At 43.3% G+C, this 18280-nt stretch overlaps 1 protein-coding gene across 7 annotated transcripts in view; it reads right to left on the reverse strand.

Moving 5' to 3' along the window:
- ARHGAP26 (Rho GTPase activating protein 26) overlaps positions 1 to 17562 on the reverse strand; it is a 419232-nt gene extending 401670 nt beyond the window's left edge. For 4 of the 7 annotated variants that reach the window (XM_079146085.1, XM_079146084.1, XM_079146087.1 and 1 more), the window contains exon 1: positions 17004 to 17559. In XM_079146085.1, coding sequence (XP_079002211.1) covers positions 17004 to 17157 — 154 coding nt within the window. In that variant the 5' untranslated portion in view covers positions 17158 to 17559. Of the gene's footprint in view, positions 1 to 17003 lie in introns of all 7 variants that reach the window. The other 3 variants (XM_079146081.1, XM_079146082.1, XM_079146083.1) reach the window with 3 other exon arrangements.
- Between the last annotated feature and the right edge of the window lie 718 nt (positions 17563 to 18280).

Below are 18280 nucleotides of genomic sequence, written 5' to 3' on the forward strand. Positions count from 1 at the left end.
GTTCCACTCTAATTTCCTATGCAATGGAGCAGAGCTACCCTGCTGGGGAACTTATTACAAGCATGCTGGCTACATAAAGAGGAAACAGGATTTCTTTCCAGGGAGAGACCATCTTGCTGCTCTAAACGGAGCTTGACAACATGGGAGTTTACTGACCTCGCACACAGAGCTCAGAGAGACCTTGATCAGAGGCTCAGAGGCAGCAGCAAGGCCTGGCCAGTGGACACACATGCAGTGGGAGCAGCAGGGAGCCAAGCCTGTAGATATTGCGGTACTGGTCCCCAGGCCCACCCTGGACTCCAGTTCCCACAAAGCCATATTGTCCCCAGCCAGAGTTGTGTAGCTGATGAGCAGCTAGATAAGCCACCCAGGGCAGGGTTTGTGTCAAACATCTCTGCACTACCCACATACAAAAGCAAGAAGCTCCTGTCTTTGGAGGAGCAGCCCACAGAAATTCTTAAGAAGTAAGAGGCACTCAGCAACTTAGCGAGGCCCTAAGCAACACAGCAATACCCTGTTTCTAAATAAAATACAAAAAAGGGCTGGGGATGTGGCTTATTGGTTAAGTAACACTGAGTTAATCCCTGGTACCCAAAAAAAAAAAAAAAAAAAGGGCAAGGCAAAAGCACACTGGTCTCCTCATGGTGACACCCTGGGGTCTCACCAGCAGTTGCTGTGGTCTGCTCAGTCACCCAGCCCTCCCCAGAGAGCTGAGAACCTACAGAGATCAGAATAGAGATAGGCACCTGGGGAGGAAGAAGCAGAAGCTGTTGCCAGAAATAAGTGGCCCAAAGTCATCTCCAGGGCAGGAAGAGGAGAGAGGCACTCTCCCAGTTTGGGGCACTTCATGCTCCTGAGCCATCAGCCAGGCTGTTCCCAGACTGTGCGACTCGCTGTGCAACTGCTCAGCCAGCTCATTATGCTTCCTGAATGTTTTTAAAGAAAAAATGTGCAAGATAATGACAGGCTTTGACCCCAAATGACTTTTATCCTGACAAGAGCCCAGGACTCACTGTGGGAAAACGTTTTGCCCTGATTGTTCAGGAGCACAAAGTTCCCTTCAGGAACTTCCCCAGTCCAACCCCAGTACTACAGAGAGTCCTAGCTCACAGGTTGAGCTCATGGAACAACTGAATCCCAGGTTGGAAGCCACAGTGGCTGAAATGTTCTGAAGTCGCTGGAACTTTCTCACTTCAGAAACACTCACCCTATCATTCCTTGACCTGCAGTAATGCAGACACCTTCCGAATACCTGAGATGTCCCAACAAGAGGGTGGACAACTCTACTGTGCACATTAAAGGGAGCAAAGGATTTGAGGACCAGGTTTACATAAAATCTTCTGGCCTACTCAGACAATGTGTGGTTGGTCCAAGGACCTCCTCCATACAAATCACCCTAGTGGGTGGAGGGGAAGTGGGGCTACAGAAATGCTGATTGCCAGGCCTGCCCAGAGCTCATGCATCAGAATGCCCTTGAAGATCCCAGAATCTGCAATTGAGGGCATTTTCCCACACAGTCACTTTTAAGAACCACTGCAGGAAAAAGCAACGAGGGTTATTCTGGGGCAATCCTGGCAGTTATATCAAGATGGCTATAGTCATGTCAAGCTAAATCCATACAACCTCCAGCTTACAATAAGGACAATCTGGTAGTAATGGCAGGTTCCAATTATAGGACACTTACCATGTGCCTTCTCACACAGTTCACCCTAACATCTACAGTTCTCATCTATTCCTCACAATATTATTAGGTAGGTATCAATGATTTCCTCTTGTACTTAGGCTGCTTCTTCACTTTCACCTCCAAAGCAAAGGTCAAATCCAGGTCATCACCCAAAATGGCCAGGTTAAAAAAACCCTGCTCATCAGTTCAAACTGTCTCCAACCCTCTTCTGCCCACTTTCTCCACGTTGCTGCTCCATGGTTTTGGTCTCCTTCTCTCACTCCACACTGCTGGTTTTTACCATCTTTGCTGTCCATTAAAATCACCTGGGGAATTTTTTAAACTTCCCATGCCGAGACCGTAACCCAGACAAACTCTATCAGAATGTCCAAGAGTAAATTTCTGGCGGAGGTTTGCCAGGCTCCTCAGGCGATTCTAAATGGCAGCTAAAGCTGAGAACCGTAGCCTATGTCTCACCTTTATGAATTCATTTATTCTGAGGGCCGCAAATACCATCTGGACAGAACCAGACTTATTCCATACCCTGCATCTCTCTACAGAGCTCCCGACCTGTGCTTCCTACCACCTAGCAGCTAGCCCCACTGGCAAGCCCCTCAGAACTCAGCAGGAACAAACTCTACCTAACGGTACTCCCCATAATACACCATGAGTCTTCCATGGTAGGCAGTTCAGCCAGCCCCCCAAAACCTAGCAGAGAAACTCCAGAGATACTCCTCCGTCTTCTCTGTCCTCACCCCCTCCTCAGTCACCAAATGCTATTGATTTCTCTTTCTCCTCTTCATTCACCCAGCACATCTCCTCTGAAAAATGCCAAGGAACCCTGTAATTTATGTGTCTGTTTGAATATTCAAACAGTGACTCCATTGAGTAAAGCAGATTTTCAGGAAAGAGCACTCCCTGCCACATGCTCTGTACTCCCCAGCACAGAGCCGCCTACCCAGGACACCTGTGCCCTAGACTGTGAAGCACATCCCTCTCCTCCTCTTCCCCCAGGTACCAGGGCCAGATGTGTGTCCAACCTCTTCAATACTTCTTTCTACCTTGGGACAATGTTAAGCAGAGAGTGACTCTCATATCACTGGTGAAATACAGGATTATTTTAGGTAGAGTAATAAGTAACAAGTACTATTCGATTTGATGATTATGATTCAATGACTATTTGAAGACATTTTAGAGAAAAATTGCTAAACGCATCAAACTATGATTTCTCAAGGATACAACCTTCTCTTTTGAAATAAATGCATTTTCTACTAAGTAGGCTTTTACGATGTAAATAAACAATAATAAAGGTGAGGCGAAAATAACAGAGGTGACATTTAAATAAGGAACCTAAGGAACACTGTCTCCTTGGGCTTGGTAAGTCTTCACCGGCCTTACCCAAAGGTCTCTGCTCCTTCTCCCGACACCTTTCCACACCACCAGCAATCATCACCTGGGTCACACACACCCTGTGCTTCCCTTGCATCCTCTCAAGATGTTGAGCAACCAGCAGGAGACTGTGCCTGCTCCATCCCAGGAACCCACCCCCCCACAACAGTCGCCTTCTATACCAACAGGAGCTGCCACAGGCGAGGACATGTGGCAGGATTCTGTTCTGCATCAGGGAGAAGTGCTAAGTTCTGCAGCAGCCACAGAGAGATATCAGACAAAACACCCCGCTTCCTTACCCGTCCCCAGGAATTCCAGGGCCCACAGGGAAGTTTCTGCCATAGATAAGATCAGGATCTCCGACTACCAAAGACAGGAGATTGACCTCCTTTAACACCTGCCAAGCCTCCTGCATAATGCATGCACTGCCCAAGGATGAAAATTCAAAAGCACCATCACTAGGAATACGAACAAGTTCTCTGAGGTCCTACACCAGGTGATTCCTAGGTACAGCTGGGTCACATTTTAGTGATTTTTGCTGTAGTTTTTAATTTCAGAATTAACGATACACACAAACTGAGGAGAAGGAAATGGAGAAAATTTTAAGTATTGTTTTATTAAAGATGCTACTCTGTAATAAACTCTAACCAGTGAGTTTTCTTCCTACTCTGAATCATAATTTATAAAGTTTGGTCCACTTAGAATTTTTTAAAAACACTTCTATGAAATATTTATCAAACTGAAAAAATACAAATACAACATCTTTTAGCTGAGTAGTTCCATTTCTTAGAATTTTCCTATAGATCTAGTTATATGTCCCATACCAGAAGCACTCACAGGGTAAAAGGCTGGAAATAATTTAAATGTCGACCATTACAGGAATGGTTTCATAAATTATGTTATATTCACATAAAACAATATTAACAGTGAGTTAGTTCTGTATGTACAATATCTAAACAATATTACAACGGGGTATAAAACAGTAAATATGGCATACTTACAAAGTTACATTTATTTTAAAATGATATATGTATATGTATTGATATGCATACAGATATGCACATTTATATATACATTTGCTGACACATGCATAAGTTCCACCTGAAAAAATTCTCAAAAAACTGGTAAAACGTTGCCTCTAGTAGAACTAGAGATCAAGAGGCAGAAGTTGGGGCTGGGGTTGTGGCTCAGTGGCCTAGTAACTGTGAAGCACTGGGTTCAATTCTCAGCACCACATATAAATAAATAAACAACCATTGACAACTAAAAAAATTTTTTTTAAAAAAGAGGAAGAAGTTGCAGCAATTCCTTTGCCTCTTTTGAATTAGGTATCCATTTATAGGTATTACCTATTTAGATCAGCTTATTAGTAAGAAACACATGAATTCAACTAAATATGTCTTTTTAACTTTATTTGCCCAAACGATATTCTTTGTCCTGACCTGCAAGTGTAATAATGAGACACGAAGTCAGCAATGTGTTACAGTTTTGGTCCCATGGCTTGACAGTACCTTTGACACAGAGACATCCAAAGTTCAACTCAGCACTTAAAAATCTATCTAGTCTCGCAGGAGGAGCCAGTTCATGTTTTCAAAATGCTCCAATTAGCCTGGGGAAAACTTAAAAGATCTGACAGCAAGATCAGATAAGCTTTGAAACCTACCTGGGATGTCTTTAGGAACCATACAAAACGGGGTTTATTTTGGCTTTTCCTGTGTGGCACAGCAGGAGTCAAAGTATAGCTACTATGTTGGCCCCAAGAAGCCCGCTAGTTAACAAGGTTTGGTCCAGAATTCTCAAACCCCAAACCTTTGTCCATCTAGCAAAGAAAAACACACACACACATGCACACACACCACCCAACCCCAGGAATCTCCTCTTTCTAAATATAGTAGGTCACTGCCCAGTCTCCAGCTCACCCTCTGCGGCACTGTGCCTTCCAACCAAGGTGAAATGAGCCAGACGTAAACATGCCGTGACAGCTCCTGGCCCACACTGCCAAGCTGTTTCCCTTACTATTTCCTCTCTTCCTCCACTCTAGGTTACTACAGAAATATGTAAACCCCAGTGACTCTCATTTGTAAAAATTCCTTTAGCCACTAATGCTGTTGTTTTCACTCTAATAGACGTGATTCCCTGCTAGGTCCCTGAAATTTGAGTAGACTGTTAAATGTGGGCCAAGTCCTGTCCCTCTCCTATTTTACCCGTAAGAACCTGCAGCTCAGTTAGGATATTAGACAGGTCCGAGGTTAATAAGGGCAAATTTAATTAATTGTAATCTCTCTCTCTCTCTCTCTCTCTCTCTCTCTCTCTCTCTCTCTCACACACACACACACACACACACACACACACACACACTCCAGATTTTGTTCTAATCTCTAGTCATTTTAGAATCAGATCAATGTCTAAAAGAAGGGCCTATTTAGAATGTTTCCAATTTGAGCAAAAGGTTAAGCTCCTGAAACATAATCTAACACACCTAAAGAGGCACCAAGTATCAACTAGCTACAGGAATGTAAAGGGCCTAAACAATGATCGTCAAAAGACTTGTAAAGACTGGAGGTCAGCAACAATTCCACTTGGAGGAATCTACCCCGTAGAAAAGCTGCGACCCACGTAGAAAGGCAGGTTGTACAAATGATCACTGTGGTACTTTCCTTGAAAAACTTGGACAATCCAAAATACCTCCAAAAGGAGCCTGGGTAAATAAACTATGGTATATCTATATCGTAGAAACCCTCTGAGGTGATCAAAAAGAATACAGTACTGTATTTCACCACACAATCATCACAGATTTAATGCCTAATTTTTTGTGTGAAAAAGTGGGGTGAGACAATTATGTGAAGTTTTTTTTTTTAATTGTGCCGTTATTACTTAAAAATCATTTATTAATAAACTGTCTTTGATGCAACATTGGGATGCATGGAATACTCCTGAATATATGTTAAAATTAAATAGTCCAAATCCGTCCATGCACATCATTTCTTCTTGAGAGATTAGCAAGCACTTTCCTGGTCTGAAAAAAAAAAGTTAACACATCAGTCGTTATCAATTGTGCATTAATCGAAATATTACACTTGAGGAAACATACTACAGCATAGGGAAGTATGGGCTTAAAAATTCAACCTTCTCTGTCCAAAGATTCTGCTCTGCTGTCATGGGTTTCCTTATCGGCCTCACCGTCCTCCACCATTCATCTAAGATGTGGTGCTCTTGGTACTGCAGTGCTCTGAACAAACCAGGGGAGTGGGTTTTGGGAAACAGACTGATAGTGGGTGAGTACTGAGAATTCTAGGTCCCCGGCTGGGGTAGCAGTGTGTGAGAAGATAAATGGGTATCCATTTGCCAATGGTGAGTACACTGCTGCTGTTTATCTTTTAAGCAGCAGGAGGTATGAATGATACCAGGTGACAATTATGCAATGTAAGGATACAAACCAATTCTTAAACTAAAAAAAAAAAAAAAAAAAATGGGTTCAACATTTATGTGGTGGTGAGAATTATGCAATGAAATATGGCATGTGCATGGACTGACACGGAAGAACTCTAAGACACAGTATTAGCTGGAAAAGTAAAACAGGATAATCTGTATAGTATAATCCCATTTATGAAAGAATGTTCACAGAAAAAGGGTAAGGAAAAAAAGCATACAAAAGTTCTGGTTCTGGTGTGCGGCTCAGCAGCAGAGCACCTGCCTGGCATTGAGAGGCCCTGGGTTCCATCCCAGCCCTGCACAAAAGAAAAAAGGAAAGGGAAAGGGCCAGAAAGGCTGAACACTCCTGTAGACTGTTTGATTCTTGTGTGAGAATATATTCATGAACTGTGTTGTTTAACAATAATGTTAAATTTCTCCCTAAACCTAATTCTCCCCTAATTTCTGTTTCGGGAAACAGTAGAATCATTCACACAATTGCTCAAGTCAGAGACATTTGACTCATTCTTGACTTCCCTCTTTTCTGTTATAGTTCACATACAATCATGTGGGCTCTACTTCCAAAAGCAACAGCATGTGACCACGTCTGAAACAGCCAACCTGGCCCAAGGTGCCCTTGTCTCTTACCTCACCTATTATGGCAGTCCCAAACTGGTCTCCTTGCCCCCATTCTGGCTCCACTACATTTTCCACTCAGCTGCCTGCGTGATCTTTCTAAACCACAAGCATGTCACAAGCTCCTATGGCTGTCTGTCACACTTAGGATGAAACCCAAAGTTCTTTCCAGAGCCAAGACCTGGCCACTGGGCTCTCTCCCCATTCATTTGCCATTGCTCTGCTCCAGCCATGATGGCCTCACTGCTGGCCCGTAAACAGCCCATGCACTCTTCCCTCTCTGACTTTCGCACCTGTTACCGCCACCCAAAAGCCCTTACTCTAATCTAGGGCTTTGGAGGGCATTGTAAGAACAGAGCAGGGGCTCCTTATTTGTTGAATGAAATACATAAACAATTTGAAACATACTGGGTTATAATTTTAAAAAATTAAAACTAAAGTCAATCAAAAATTTAAATCTAGAAAAACCACTTCGGTTGTGAGCTTCATGTTGGCATCCTTCTCTTGGCTAATTTTTAGAAATGCAAAGGCCTTGACAGGCCTTCATGAGGTACTTTCGACGATATGTCCATGGTAACTACAGTCCTCCCCTGGGGGGTGTCTTATTTTGTCAACTCAGGGGGATTGAGATCAGTAGCCTACATTGGCCAGAATTAGAAAGCCCTGCCTCTATGGAAACTTCCCAAAGAGATGCTAAATGGCCCAACTACAGTAGAAACCTGAATCACACAGTCTTCTAAGAACCACTGTCCTAAGTCCTGAGATCCCGAGATCAATCGGTCAAATATATCTGACACCACAGCACTGGAAACAAAAAGTCCCCAAAAGAGGACAAATGGAGAAAATATACTAAGCGTTCTTAACTTAATCATTAAACCTTCTATGGGACAAAGCGAAGGGTAATAAATATTTGAATACATATTTCATCAAAGAAGTTGTACCAATGGCCAATAAATGCATGTCAAGATGCTCAACATTATTTGTCATCTAGGAAATGCAAATTAAAACCATGAGATACCAGCACTTTACTCCCACTACAGTGGCTTCAATCAAAAAGAGAGATAATAACAAGTGTTGGTGAGGATGTGGAGAAATTAGAACTCTCATACTTTGCCAGTGGGTATATAAAATGGTTCTTCTGCTGTGGAAAACAGTTTGGCAGGTTTTTAAAGTTAAATATAAGTTTGACTTAAACCTAAGTTTCAGTCAAAATTAAACATATGTTTGCCATAAACTCAGCAATTCTATTCCTAGGTAAGAAACAAAATTAGAAGTGAAAACATATACCCACACAAAGATATGTATGCAAATGTTCATAGCAGCATTATTTTTAACAGTCAAAAACTGAAAGAAAAAAAAAATCCAAGGGTCCATCAGTTGGGGAATGGACCATTTGTCCACTGTGCTTGTAAAATGGAATAGTCTTCAGTAGCATAAAGGAACCAACCTCTGATACATGCTACAACACAGACAAACCTCAAAACCGTCATACTAAGTGAAAAGAGCCAGATGCAACAGATCATATATATTTCATGATTTAGCTTAAAATTTCAGAAACAATAAATTTATAAAGACAGAAAAGAGTAAATTAGTGGTTGTCTGAGCCACAAAATGAGAACAGAAAGAGCCTGCAGACAGATATGAGGAAGCTTTTGGGACAATAAAAATGCTCATAAATGGACTGGGGTGACAGTTACATAACTCTACAACTACAAAACACTGTACACTTAAACCAGGTGAATTCCATGACATGTAAATTATAACCAATAAAGCTCTTTTTAAAAACTATTTGCCTAAAACGTGTGCCTGAAACAAATGGCTACTTGGAAAGAAAGAAATGTAAACATAATGTTCTTGTAAGAGACACTCATGATAAACTGATGTCAATTCCAAGTGCTACTTACCATTCTGAGGAGGGAGAAAAGAGATGGAAAGTGGGGAAAAAAATCCATTACATGATTTTAAAGGAGAAAGAACTATTCTTTCCTAATGATAGTTGTTGGTAATTAAAATTTAATAGTTAGATATTCAGCCACAAAAAGAAATTTAATTCTACTACATGCTATAACATAAATGAACTCCCAAAATATTAAACTAAATTAAGCCAGATACAAAATGATAACTATTATATGATTCCCCTTATATGAGATGTCTTAAACAGACAAATTCATAAAGACAGAACAGAACAGAGGTTACACGGACAGGGGCAATGGAAATGGGGAGTTATTGCTATATGGGTACCTATAACACAGCTTCAGTTTGGGATGATGAAGAATTTCCAGAAATAGACATGTATTATGTGTGAAATGCCACTTGAAGGTGGCAAAAATGGTAAATTTTGTAATCTGTATATTTTACCATAATAATAAAAAAAAAAACCTCAACAATAAGGAAAAAAAAAAAAAAAAACTAAAAAAATGGGCAAAAGATCTGAACTTCTCTCCAGAGAAGATAAATTTTCAGATGGCAAGTAAGCACATGAGATGCCATGAGGGAACTGCGGATTTTAAAAACCACGAGATACCACTCCACACCTAATAGAAGGTGAAGATCCAAAACACCCACACAAGCAAATGGAAGCAACCGGAGCTGTCATTCTTCTGCTGGAAGGAATACAAAAAGGTAGAGCCACTTGGGAAGACAGTTTGGCAGTTTCTTACTGAAGCAGACACTCTCTTAACCATATGACCCAACAATCATACTCCTTGTTTACCCAAGTGAATTGAAAACTTTCGGCCACACATAAATCTGCGCACAAATGTTTATATCTGCTTTATTCATAAGTTACCAAATTTGAAAGCAAGCAAATTGTACAATCATAGGTGAAAAGATAAACAAACTGTGGTTCATGTAGACAAGGGAATATTGTTCAGCCACAAAAAGAAGTGAGTTACCAGGCCACGAGAAGACATGGAGGAAACTTAAGTGCATACTGCTAAGCAAAAAAAGCCAATCTGAAAAGGCTACAAACTGATCCCAACTAAGAAGAAATTTGAAAAAGATGGATGGCAGTAAACAGGCCAGAAAGACAGTAAAAAAGATTGGAGGTTGCCAGATGTTTGGACAGTGAAACTATTCTGTATGATACCATCAGGGTGGGTTCATTTCATTCTACATTTGTCAAAATTGCTGGAGAGGTTCAGATGAGAAGATCGCAAGTTCGAAGCCAGCCATGGGCAACACAGAAAGACCCCGCCCCCACCTCAAAAAACAATTTGTCAAAAAACCACTTGTCAAAATCCATAGCATGTGTGACACCAAGAGTGAACCCAAAAGTAAACTACAGACTTTTGTTACTAATATTTTATCAGGTGGCTGGGAGTGTAATTCAGTTGTAGAGCACGTGCTTCAAATTAGAAGGAAAAGACAGGAGGGATTACAGGGAACTTTTCCGTAAACTTAAAACTGCTCTCTCTAAAAATCAAAGTCTATAGATTATTTTAAATGGGGGAGAGGTTCTAAGCCACAGTCAGTCAGCAGGCTGAAAAACAGAGTGGATGCAATTTATTCAATGCAACTGAGAATGAAGAAAAGTAGAGGGATTTTTTTTTTAAGCCAATGTTATATAAAAACTACAAAAATCTTGTTTGGATTTAATTTGCTGTTTATATTTGTATGAGTAATGCTCCAAATGTCAGTACTGCAAATTACCACAATTTACAAATAATTAGGAAAAGGCTTTTTATCCCTTTTATTCACAAGGTGCTAAAGCAAACCAAAAGAACTGGGAGAAATTAGTTGCATCCAACTCCATACGCATTTGTTTCATTAGGATTCTGTGAGTAATATAATTACTCCTAAACAAAGCAAGCTGGCACAGAACATCCTTTGACAGTTTATGCCATTCAAGAAGGGCTCATCTTACTGCTGCAAAAAAAAAAAAAAAAAAAAAAAGCCTATTACTAAATTTTAAAGAAGCACAAAAAGGTGACAAGCTTTAAAGCATACAATGCTTGATGCTGGGTGTTTGTTTGCTTGTTTCTTACTTCTTTTAATGGGCAAAGAGAATGAACCATTAACCTTACTGAATCAGACCAGAATCAGGTTTTGGCCTCCCTGATTAATGTTCTATTTCCCACTTAAAAGGGAATCATTGATAATCATTCAGTACTAGCTACCCCAAAAAGTATTTGCTTTACAATGCCAAGACACAGTCTGCCCCTTCAGCCTACAAGGTTCCATAAGCCTTATAAGCTTATAAGCCTGAGGGAGAGAAAACTATAAAACTTAACAGCACAATACAAAATATTTACTAGTCTTTGCAGCTCGGAGTCTGAAAATCGCCAGGACTCACCTAATCTAGCACCTGCTACACATACCTTTCCAGAATTTAGATCTATGAAAAATTTGTAACTTCACCACCAGCATTTTGCTAAGGCACTGAACGGTAATCTTCAAGAAGAGGCCTTTCAGGCTATTTCCAGGCTCAAAACGTAGTTACACACCTTTCTACCTGTGTGACTTTGGTCAGGTTACCCAACAATCAAATGCAGGAAGGGAAGAATATAGTTAGTTGACCCTTCAAATCTATGGATCTGCTTCCTATGAGTCAACCAACCAGGATTAAAAATACTGGGGGGGGGGGGGGGGGGGGGACCTGCATCTGTCCTAAACATGTACAGACTTTTCTCCTTGTTACTATTCCCTAAATAATATAATAGATAATAACGATATACATAGCATTCACATTGTATTAGGTATTATAAGATCATTTAAAGTATTCATGGGGATAAATACTTTATGCTATTATCATATTTGTAATGAACTTGAGGATTTTGGTATCTGAGTGGGTCCTAGAACCAATCCCCCATAGATACTAAGGAACATCCATACTCATCTCACAGGATGGTGGTACAGAATAACAGGACAATATGTGGCATTTAGTATAGGCCCAAGCACTTGGTAAATAATAAAATGAAAGATGCTGGTATTCCTACTGACTGTTTCTATTAAAATTACCTTGGGAATGTATACAAGAGAAAGGACAGAGATCTCAGAATTTCTAACGTCTGAGAATATAATGAAAAAGGTACATCATCCCCAAAGTCTCCCAAAAAGTATAGTCTCAACAAGAAACTAAGTACATTCATTTCCTTTAGTAAAAAAGTATCACCCAGCAGGATAGCAACCACAAAATTATGGCTTTATTCAGTATCATACACCCTGCCCCAACTTGGCTGAAAACTTAGAGGGAAGAGGCTGGATTCTTGGTCTTGTTTTGGTTATTCCCTCTGCATCCATCCAAGTACCATGAACTAGAATGAACCCATTCCCCCTCTCATGGGCTGAAATCACAAAAGTGCACCCAGGTTTCTCCAGGCCCTAGGACACCATGCTATCTGGTTCCTCACCTCAGCTTAACTCCCTCCCTTCCTATAAAGGAGAACAGCTTCTTAATTCAAAGTTTTCCAATGTGAAATTCAAATCAAGAACTCTGTGCCTAAAGTTGATTAACTACCATGTAGGGGGAAAAATGTTTAAAATTATACTTCTAATGTCTAGAAGGCAAATCTATAGAGACAGAAAATACATTAGTGGCTGACAAGGGCTGCAAGGTTAGGAGGAATTAGGAAATGACTGCTACTGGGAAAAAGCTTTCATTTGGGGGTGACAAAAATGTTCTAAAATTGATTATGATGATTATACAACTCCATGAATGTACTAAAAACTACTGAATTGGATGCTTTAAATGGGTGAGCTGCATGGTAATAAAATACAACTGGTATTTTAACAATTGCATTTGTCACCCCCCCCCTCACCCACTTAGACTATTAGAATAAGGGCACTCAATCTCAATAAATTTAAAGGAGTATATCCCCAGCACAGACAGAGTATAACCCCCAATTCAGAAATTAACTGTCTAGAAGGGAAGAATCAGCTCCTAAAACCCCATACCACCCCAAAACCAATAGCTTAATTCACTTTTGTTCCTATGAAACCACATTTGGTTTGCCACTAAGTTCTTGCAATAGTTAGGCATGAGGTTCCATGCAGTCTGCAACCTTTTCCTGCAAGGCAGAGAGCAGTGGCCAGCCCAGCCACTGAAGGGAGAAAGTGAGTTTAGCAAAAAGGTTGAAAATTTAAGGTTCCAGAATGTTAACAGGAAACAAAGAGATGTTGTAAGGTTTGCTTGCTTTGTGTTCAGCTCTTGGAGTTTTTTTTGGCATAACTGCAACTTGATACAAACACCATTACCAGAATCCTGCCCACCAGTGGCTAGCAAACACACAATCACATGAGTTACCACCAACTGGCATGAGGAATGTATGGGCCTAACTCCTCACACCCAAGGTAAAAACTGTACCTCTGCTTCAAATGACTTCTGCCCCGAGAAACAAGTCTTGACAACCTTGAGTGCTGGAGGATGATGATTCTAACTATCAACAACTGAGAAGTGTCAGGGGCCAGGCTCCAAGTTTAGAGCTTCCTACACTTGCCCTGTTTCATGCGGTCCTCACAGCGACCCTGTGGGTCAGTGTGGCTGTTCCAATTTTATAAAGGAGGAACTAAGGCTTAGTAACAGGCCCAGAGTCAAGCAACTAGTAAGTGATGGGGTCAAACACAAACCCAGGAAATCCTACCACTCATCCATCTCTATACAATGAAAAGAAAAACAAAAGACTTAAACACACAGACTCTTCCTGAATGAGATAATGATTAATCAGGTTGGAGGAAAGGGGTCCTGGGTGAATGAGTCCCCACAAAAAAGGCAAGAACAAATCATTACCAGAAGCAACTGACGGGGAGTTGCCAAGACTCAACTCCATGTCAAACAGAAACTTTTGGGCTAGGGGGATAGCTTGGTTGGTAGAGTGCTCACTTTGCAAGCACAAGACCCTGGGTTCAATCCCCAGCACCACAAAACACACACACACACACACACACACACACACACACACACAAACCTTCTCCAAAGGCAGAATTTTTTTTAAAAATGTGTGTCCCAAATTATATTACTACTTATACTCTCTGTGTACTACCAGGGATCAGCACTCCAGAGAAAGAACCAGGGGATTCATTTTTATGAAATCCATCATTTACATCAGATTTTTCAAGGGGACTCAAGAGACAAATGTGTAAGAAACACTAACCCAGGCTGACCTAGAGGACAGTGTTGCATCATGGTTAACTGCAATGCCTTCGGAATCCCACAACTTGTTTTTAAATGTTGTTAATTGCTGTGTCACCTTGTCCAGGTTACTGACCTCTCCACCCCTTAGGTTCCTCATTCATAAAGTAGAAGTTAACATAATAGACGTCTAGCTGAACTCTGGCAATCCCTGGAGGCCAGTTTTACTGCCTATGATTCACATACAAAGGGAATCTAAACCCAAAGATCTGCAAATACTAGTTATAAAATAACTATAAAATAAAATAAATATAGTTATAAAATAAAACCATAAGACCAGGGTTACTCATGTAATTGAGTATAATTACATATGTATTTTTTAGCTATACTGGAAAACCACCAGTATTTCCACTTACAGCAGTGATAAAGACAATCCAAGAAAAATAATACACAAATACTAATCTAGTTGTGTACAATGTAGCAAGCACCTCAAGATAACAGAAATCAAGGAAATAGTAATTGACTCCACCCTCTTTGAGAAATCACTGCCCTATTCAATTACCAGTTAGTAGTCTTAGAGGAACACAGTAGCAGAGATGGATGAAAAGAGACCAGAACACCCACCAGCCTTTCCCCAAAGTTTGGTTCATTCCATTGGGCAACTTAACCCTTGAACTCCATCAATGCAATGTTTCTTTCTACCTAAAGAATTCTTGCTCCCAATGCCCCCCCAAAATAGTATCAGGCAAATATCAACCAAATGCAGTCAACCAAATGCAGCCTTCTCAAAGTCAATGCAGAAACACAAAATACAAGTACAAAGCTCAGCAGCCTTGATCCAAGGTGTTCCCTTCAGGGCACAAAGAATGGGGCAAGATCAAAAGCTCTGCTTGCTTGGCAGGAACTTTGTTTAGGGCTCAGATGAGGTAGATTTCTACCCACCCCCCACCTTAAGGCCTAAATTGCTAAATTGCTGAGGCTGGCCTCAAACTTGAGATCCTCCTGCCTCAGCCTCCCAAGTAACTAGGATTACAGACATGTGCCACTGCACCCTGCAGACCAGGTGATTCAAAAGCTCTAGCCCAGCAGCTAACACTATGTGACTCTGGACCAGTGCTTACCCAAGCTTCAGTTTTCTCATTTGCAAAATAAATAAAGGCACATAAGAGAATTCATGTACCTCTGGATGAAGCAGTGCCTGGCATGGAGTAGCCTCGGTAGCCACAGGGGCAACTGAATGTTGCTACTACATCCTCAATGTCCAGTGTAGTACCCAGCACACAGCACGCACTCCATATGTTTATTGAGTGAAGCAGAAGACCAATTAAAGCTAGCCAGAGGATCAATCAAAATCGCCAGGTCCAACTTATAACTGGACCCCTAACTTACTTCAAACCAGGCATCACGGGTTCCCTGAATCAAGGATGGCCCTGGTCTTCAGGTAAGGCACAGCTTCCTGTGGGGACCCGTGCCCCTCGGAAGCCTTCCCACATCAGTCCTACAGCTCATTTCATCCCAAAAGATTGGCACTTGCTGCTCCAGCATTGCACTGTCTCATTCTTCATTTTTAGAAGCAACAGGCTCACAAAATGATATCTTAGGCACTTAGTTTCCATTGTCTCCTTTAAAGATGCCTGGGGACAATTCTCACAGCTAGGATCCTGCCCTGCTAAGGCAAGGGTATCTTTCCTTAGCTGAAAGATACCACCTTTTAGGAAATCCATCAAGAGACAGGAAAAGTAAAGAGTCAAAGACAATTCCACTATCTACCTTCGTGTTGTTTCTGATTCTGAAAATGAAAAGATGGACTAAACTATTCTTTAATGGGGAGACTGAAAAGACACCAAAAAACATTCTCACAGTGCAAGGTGCTCATCCCTGGAGCACTCTAATTTGTCCAGAAGGATAAACTTTGTGGTTCTGCAGAAATCAAGCAGAATGTAAATTTCATTCCTTCCCTTACACTGAGAAGAAAAAAGAAAAAACCGTTTTACAAAAGGTACCAGAACCACTGAGATAACTTTAAACTTGCCCTTTCTGAAGGAGGACTAGGACATTCTTTCTCAGACCTTTCAGTTTTCAAGGATAATAGACGAAGTAAAAAGTAGAGCGAAAGGAGAGAGAGGAAAGAGAGAGAGACGGGATGTGTTCATTCTATTTTTAAACCCACGCCCACAGTTGGAGTAAAGGAACACTCTGATTCTGTACTCCCACCCCTATCACCTTCTGCTAAACGCAAGAATCAGAACCTGTACACGTATACGTCACTGATTCTAGATCTGGAGGTTACTGCCAATGCTCCAAGGAATCGGGGCTAACCAAACGCTCCACCCTAAGAACGCGGCAGCCCTTAACTGGGCTGAAGCTGCATACAGGGAGTGAAGCAGTCACAGCCCGCCTTTTCCCCGGGGGAGGCAGCGCCCCCTTGGTACGCTCCATTCCCACCGCTGGGCACCCAGAGTTGAACGACTGTTCCCCCTAAGGAAGCTGCAATAGTGGACGTGATGCGTTTCCCATTGGGCTTCAGCAGGCTGGACACTGGTACCACTCTGGGACACCTGTATGCCGCGCACACCCACCCTGTCCCATAGCACCACCCGCACTCCTTCACCACCTGGCAATCGCCGAACACAAACGGCTGGGCGATGCGTCTCCTTCCTCACTTGATGGTGGCTGCTAGCCCATTTTACATATCCTTCCTGCCTCAGAAGCATCGACACCCATCACTCAGTGCCCCGGGGCGAAACCCGGCAGCGCGCGGGCGACCAGGGCTGAGCGCCGCCCCTCTGACCCGCCCGTCCCGGACCGGGTCCCCGCCGAGCTCCGGGCACTCACTCTTGAGCGCGATGATGAGTGACTTCCCGTCTTTGATGAGCTCCTTGATGAATTTGTTGGTCTTATCCAGCTCCGCTTCATGCGACTTCAGTGTCTCTCGGAAGTGTGGGCTGTCGAGGCAGCAGTCGCTGAACTCGAGCGCGGGGAGCCCCATGCTGCCCACGGCGCCCTGCCAGGGGTCGCGCCTCCCCCGGGGCTTGGGCGGCCGGCTCCCTGAGCACGCTCGCCGCGGGACCTCCGCCGGCACCCTCGACGGCCGCCGGCTCCACAGGTGTGGCGCTGGCTCAACCCGCGCTCTGTGTCCACCGGTGCTCACGACTCCAAAACCCAGCCGGGACCCGGTCGATGGGCTGTTGCCCCCACGGCGTGCAACGGAGCAGTAGGAAAGCAGGAAACGCAGCGACGGACCTGCAGCGACGCCGGGAAGCAAGCTAGCAAGCGGCCGAGCGAGCGCGGCCGCCGCCTCCCCGCCTCCTTCGCTAGCTGGCTTTCCAGCAGCCTCGAGCGCCCTCTCACAGCAGCCTGGGCCGCCCCAGCGGCGTCCGGGCCGTTCGAACCTGCTAGCGATGACCTAATCCTGTCCAGACCAATCAATGCGCCCTCCTCAGCCCGTCCCCCAGGGCCGCCCGGAGCCGCCCCGCCCTTCCGCGGGTTTTATCCAATAAGAGAGTCACGGAGGCGGAGCCTTGGGCGGGGGTGGAGCCCACGCCACCGCCCAAGTCCGCAGAGCAAGCTCCGCCCACTCCCGCCCGCCGGTGTTGCAGACTCTGTGCCCTGGGTGTGGAGTGCTGAGGTCCTTGGGCCCCCGCCACCTGGGACCTTGCCGGCTTGTGGCTGTCCTAATCCTAACCGGGGATGATGCGTCTGCTGGTCTGGGGAACCGAGGACCATAGATGTGCCAAGCATGAGAAATCTGGGAATTTGTGCTGCCGTTCACCGCAGCCCGCCCTGCTGTGCTGGGCAACCGAGCTTGCACTCAAAATACAGCTCCTTGCTCCGAGAAAACCCCGAGCGCACGGAGCATCACACATTCCTCATCCAGTCAATCAGAAAATGTTTGCATCTTTAAATTACCAACTCTTCTTGCCTGCAGTCTTCCCGCCCCCTACTGTCCGTCCCCCTCAGAGCCACTACTGCTCAAAACCCACCCAAGGCTGCACGCCCCCTGTACCCCGCACCGCCCACCCCTAGCCAAAGGACCGTATGTCCTTACGACGATTTCAACCGCCTGTTATTTTCCTGCTGGGCACCTAGCACCATTTTACACTCTTACGTCC

The sequence above is a fragment of the Sciurus vulgaris genome, assembly GCF_902686455.1.
Source record: "Sciurus vulgaris genome assembly, chromosome: 6".
In the NCBI taxonomy this organism is placed as follows: Eukaryota; Metazoa; Chordata; class Mammalia; order Rodentia; family Sciuridae; genus Sciurus; species Sciurus vulgaris.